Source organism: Morone saxatilis, unplaced genomic scaffold (genome assembly GCF_004916995.1).
Source record: "Morone saxatilis isolate NCDOM2014 unplaced genomic scaffold, NCSU_SB_2.0 Contig22, whole genome shotgun sequence".
NCBI lineage: Eukaryota > Metazoa > Chordata > Actinopteri > Moronidae > Morone > Morone saxatilis.
In genome coordinates this window covers 15,403,531-15,409,253 of record NW_023339785.1, presented here as the reverse complement: position 1 = coordinate 15,409,253, position 5,723 = coordinate 15,403,531, and the positions used below count along the sequence as shown (strand labels likewise).

Below are 5,723 nucleotides of genomic sequence, written 5' to 3'. Positions count from 1 at the left end.
CCTCAGGGGGCTGAACAAGTTTCTTCGCCCTTCGAGATGCAGGATATTGACAGTTCCCAGGGTGAGGCAAGCCGTCACTGCAGGGAACTGGTCTGATAAAATACAAAAGGAGCAAGCTCCAGCCTTCCCAGGTGACAAAGTTTCTGGGCATGAATTTAAATACTTTATTTATATAGCACCTTACAAAAACGGGTGCTTTTACAGGGTAAAAAAAACACAAACAACAGAACACTTTAGACCATAGAAGCATCAGTAACAATATATATTAAAACAATAAACATTGTAAAACAAAACAGTTAATAAAAAAACAACACAATAAAAAAGTAAAACCACAGTGAATAAAGTTAGAAAAAGGGAATAAGGTTAGAAAAAGGAAGGCATGACAATAAAAATGTGTTTTAAGAAGAGACTTAAAAGAAGTGATAGAATTTGCCATCCTGATCTCCTCTGGAAGGCTGTTCCACAGTTTAGGGGCTCAGATGGCAAATGCTTTGTCACCTTTGTTTTTTAATCTTGATTAGGGAACCAATAGGAGAGCTGGATTTGAGGACCTTAGGGCCCATGGAGGTGCATGGTGGATTTAAAGGTCAGAGATACAGCTTGGGGCCAGCCCATTACGTGCCTTAAATCAGAAATCAATCTATAGTCGACTGGGGGCTCTGCATTCATCTCATGGGCAGGATGGCAGCCATAATGCAAGTAATCCCTCTCTCCCTGCTACACATGAGACCTGTTCAAAGGTGCCTGTTGAGCTTAGACCTGTGTCTACAGGGTTTCCACCAGACCAAGGTAGTGGTTTCTCAGGGCCACCACAGAGCACTTTGCTAGTGGAGGGACTCAGCCAAGGGGAGCACTCTTTGACAGGTGGTCTATCACCAACTTGTATTCACAGACAATACATCCATGGTTGGTTGATGCACTGTCCACGAAGGCTATGGGGTCAATGGAGGCTGGACCAGTCATTGGGTCACATAAATGTCGTGGAGCTGCGAGCTGTTCTGGCAGTTCCTGCCGAGACTGAGAGCTCGCCATATAATTATCAGAACAGACTACACAGTAACAACAGCCTATATCAACAGGCAGGAGAGTCTAGGCTGCCCCATCCTATGCAAGCTGGGAACCAAATTGCTGCTGTGGGCTCACCCCCTCTTCTGCTCAATCAGAGCTGTTCATGTGCCGGGGCCACTGAACACAGCAGCTAATATTATGTCCAGAGGGGGCTCAAATCCGGGAGAGTGGAGACTTCATTCTCAGGTGGTAGAGGAGATCTGGCACCACTTTGGCAGGGCAGTCGTCTTGTTCGCTTCCAGAGAGTTGGCACATTGTCAACTCTTATTCTCCCTGAGGAATGACAATCCTCCTCTGGGGTGCGATGCTCTGGTGCACCAATGGACCCAGAGTCTGCTGTATGCCTTCCCTCCTTTCCAGCTGAAACATTCACATGGAAGGGGTGAGGCTGATTTTGGTGGCTTCTCATTAGCCCCACATGCTATGGTTTCTTAAGGGAGCTACTGCGGCAAAGAGACCTGCTGTTGCGATCGGGATCCTGTTCCATCCCTCAGTGCTCAGATATATGGCCTGAGTGCCATCAACTAGGGCGGCCTACTCGTACCATTGTGGGGGTGTTTACCACTTGGTGTGGGACTCACCAGGCAATTCCCTACATCCAGCTGGAAGCAGGGAAGTCTGCAGTTACCCTACTGGGTGGCTGCAATCAAAGGGTATAATCTGACTCTTATGGGGATGGCTGATCATTAATTCCCAAATTCTTTACTGGTGCACACAGGTTTACAGTTCACAGGACTAGACCTTTAGTCATGGGACTTGGATATTGTCCTTGGTGCACTTGGACCCCCCTTTGAGCCCCTTGGGGTTGCTGGTTTAATGTGGCTTTCCCTTAAAACTGCATTTCTGGTAGCCATAACTTACGCCAGGACGATGAATGAACTCCAAGCACTGTCAATTCACAGTGACTGCTGTAGGTTTTCGCCAGATGGGTTGAGTATGCTGCTCCGCCCCTTTCCTGCCTAAGATTCTGTCTTAGTTCCACCTATCTATGTGAGTTGAGATGCGGCCACTCTCTTCTTCTGGAGAAGACCAGGAGATTGAACACTGCCAGTCAGTACTGTGCCCTATCTGGGCTTTGGCAGAGTATATCCAGCACGCATAGCCTAGGCTGTCCCACTGGGTTGTTGTCACAATTTAGCAGTCATATGTGTTCTCAGGTGTGCCTGTCGGACACAGTCAAATCGTGGTGTGGCTACTTCGTGGGCATATGTGCAGCAGCCACATGGTCATCTCAGTCTATGTTTACAAGTTTCTATGATCTAAATGTAGGAGCCAAGCAAGTGCGGGCTGTGACATTTTAATAGTGTGTGACTCATTGGGGTTGTTACGACTTTTCCGCCCGTTATTGTCTCTCTGGTCAGCTTTGCGTCTTGTTGGTTGATCTGAGTGGCCACTCTGTTCCCAGATTTTGGCCTTTAAATATTGCAGGGCTTTTGCTTGTAGCCCTTGAAACACAATAAACTTCCTTACTGTATCTTGAAACCAGGTCCCCAATCGGAACCAAGTTTTGGTGGTCTTAAAGAATTTTCTGGTTTCAGTCATTCAAATGGGATAACTGAAGCAGATAATAACCATAATAAATGAATAAATGCACAAAAATATATGTCCGTATACAAAATGATCTTACAGACTGGATCTTTAACAGATTTTATTTTGATATGATATTAAATATGATATGATATGCAGATCTGGATACATTTCCATAAAATTAGATACCATTAGATCTTTTGGATACAGGTAATTTTTGTCCAGTGACATGTAATCAAAAACAAACAAATGAGATGATGTATGTAGATGTAATCAGGGCAGGATTATAAAACATGGTGCAGATTGGATGAAGTATATAGAAGTACAGTACACAAGAACTTACTGCTTCTTGGCAAAAAATTTGGCACCAAATCATGGACACGACCTCGGACGAAAAACTCAAAATTTTAACTTTTCATTGTGACTTTGTGTACTGTCCAAAGTTGAAGTCAATCCGATCAATCAGCATTAAAAATGATTTCCCCTTCGCAGAGAAACAATGGTTTTAGCCATCACAGTCTTTCTCTATAGTATGTTGGCATCATATGAGCCAGGCTCCAGTGTTTGAAGTGTAACAATGTGTCTAAATAAATCTTTTGAACCAGGGGTACAAAAAGGCAGAGGGTTTAGAAAGGAGTTTAAATACAAAGGCCAACAGTTCAACAGTAATATGGACATGAGCACAGAACAAACACAACTACAACGATTTCTCAACTCTCAAACTTTCAATTCAATTTATTTTTTAGTTAGTTATTGTCACTCTGCTGGAGTGTGGGGGCACATGGCACAAGCCCTAGACACAGCCACCACAAATACTCTCGTATACAGAACTATGATGACAACAGTGGGGCCAAAAAAGGTCACAACAAAGACAAAAGCTCCATGACTTTCTCTCTGCCATGACTCCTTCTTGTCTCATGTTTCCACCAACGTGGACACATGAGTTTGACATCATTGTTTTCCAGTGCTATCAGAAAAACTGGCATAGATACAAATAAATAATAAGCTAGGAGGCATATGATTCAAATTGAATGCACAATTAGGACCGATTCTCAACTGTTTTTGTCCTTGTTCCTGTTAACACCATCACACGTATGAGCAGTGAACCTAAATGGCAGTGGCTCAGGAGGTAGAGCATGTCATTCATTAATCAGAAGGTTGGTGGTTCAATCCCTGGCTCTTCCTTCTGCATGTTGAAGTGGTCTTGAGTAAGATAGCGAACCCCAAATTGCTCTCTATGCTGTGCATCAGTGTGTGTCTTGAGCAAGATACTGATCCCCAAATTGCTCTCAATGCTGTGCATCACTGTGTGAAACTTTCTGTTTATGATGGCTTTCGTCATCACTGTGTGGCATGTAGTGTGCAGCTTTTAGTGGTTGGAAAATAGAAAGCTGCTATATAAGTAAAGTCCATTTTCAGAAATGGTCTTGTGATATACATCCTCTGGCGTGCCAGCATGGACACAGATTATTTCTGAAACAGTGCTAAAATGCTCATCTCAACCAAGATTGTTTTTGTCTTTAAAACCCAATTTATAACAACTGTCATCTGTAGTTTTTTGCAAGGTTTGGTTGAGAAAGCAGGAAGTTTAAATGAAGACTGAGAAGATTTTCTATATAAAGAATGGGTACAAACTGCACATATTGCATTAACTCTTGGTTAAGATCTGACCACAATGTGTGCCAGATTGTGTCTCCAGATGTGTTGTGGCTGATTCCATACCATTCTAATTGCAATATCTTCTGCATTAATTTACATATTGTTTTAACAGTCATTTGTCCTTGTCCAGATAGAATATCCAGGTACAACTCACAACTCACAGAACCAGGGCTTGTAATTTGCTCAGGCGTCCACGAAATCGGAAGAATTCCGCAATTGGTAGGCAAGGCAAATGTATCTGATAATAATATCACAACGTCAAATATTTTTTTTGGTTATGGGAAAGGGGGGAGGAGCAAGATAAGTTAGCTTTTTGATGCAGAACTTTAGTCAGAAAGCTGCCAGAGCTCAGCAGCGTCTTGTCTCCTCTTCTCTCTCTGATTATGGAGACCCTGGAAGAAGCTGAACTCTGCTTTCCACAACTACTCAACACCTCCTGCAGGAAGCCAATGCAGCATCGTCTGGACAGCATATTCCTGTACATCCTGCTGTCTTGCATTTCCTTGCTCACTGTGGCTCTGAACCTGCTGGTCATCATCTCTATCTCCCACTTCAGGCATGAAGATACATTTTTAATCATAACCTAAAATACTATGAAGCACTTAATTTTAGAGGAATTTGGGACAACATTAAGTAACATTAAGGCATGAAAATATACCAATTTGAGTTTTTAACAGTTTACATGTATTTTTACTTACACACTATTACTACTACAATACAACTACTAATGACTTTGCAGCCATCAATGAAAGTATTGATGATATGTATGTTAGAATCCAAGCTGACTGTATACTTTCTCCTCTACTACAGTACAAAACTGGTACTTGTACTGCATCCTTTGTCCTCTCCAGGATTTTTGATGCATGTCCTATCTTTTTAGAAATGTGCTATACTGTATTATGTGGATATAATTAGTTTATTTGACTGTTCATACTATTATAGATTAAATACTTTCAACTTCCCTAACTGCGACACATAATATATTTAGTGATGATATTCTCTTTCTCCAGGCAGCTTCACACCCCCACCAACCTTCTCATCCTCTCGCTGGCTGTCTCAGATTTCCTCGTTGGCCTCCTGCTGATGCCTGTTAAAATCCTCCTTATAGGGGGCTGTTGGTTTTTGGAGAGCTTAATGTGTGGACTATTTTACTATGCCTCTTTTATTCTTACATCTGCCTCAGTAGGAAACATGGTGCTCATATCAGTTGACCGATATGTGGCCATTTGTGACCCTTTGTGTTACCCAACCAAAGTCACTCAGAAAAGAGTTAAAATCTGTATTTGTCTGTGTTGGGCCTGTTCTGTGTTTTATAATGGTGTGATACTGATTGACTTTCTGAAACATCCAAATAGATTTAGTTCCTGCTATGGAGAGTGTGTAGTTGTAATTAACTTTATAACAGGAGCTGTTGATGTCCTCTTGACCTTTTTTGGCCCCATTGGTGCAATCATAGTTCTGTATATGAG

At 42.3% G+C, this 5,723-nt stretch overlaps 1 protein-coding gene across 1 annotated transcript in view; it reads left to right on the top strand.

The window, feature by feature from the left end:
- Positions 1-4,637: 4,637 nt before the first annotated feature.
- The window catches only part of LOC118334012 (trace amine-associated receptor 13c-like), a 6,155-nt gene continuing 5,069 nt past the window's right edge, over positions 4,638-5,723 (top strand). The window contains exons 1-2 of the mRNA XM_035669825.1: positions 4,638-4,810; positions 5,265-5,720. Of these exons, the coding sequence (XP_035525718.1) occupies positions 4,638-4,810; positions 5,265-5,720 (629 nt within the window). The remainder of the gene's footprint in view (positions 4,811-5,264; positions 5,721-5,723) is intronic.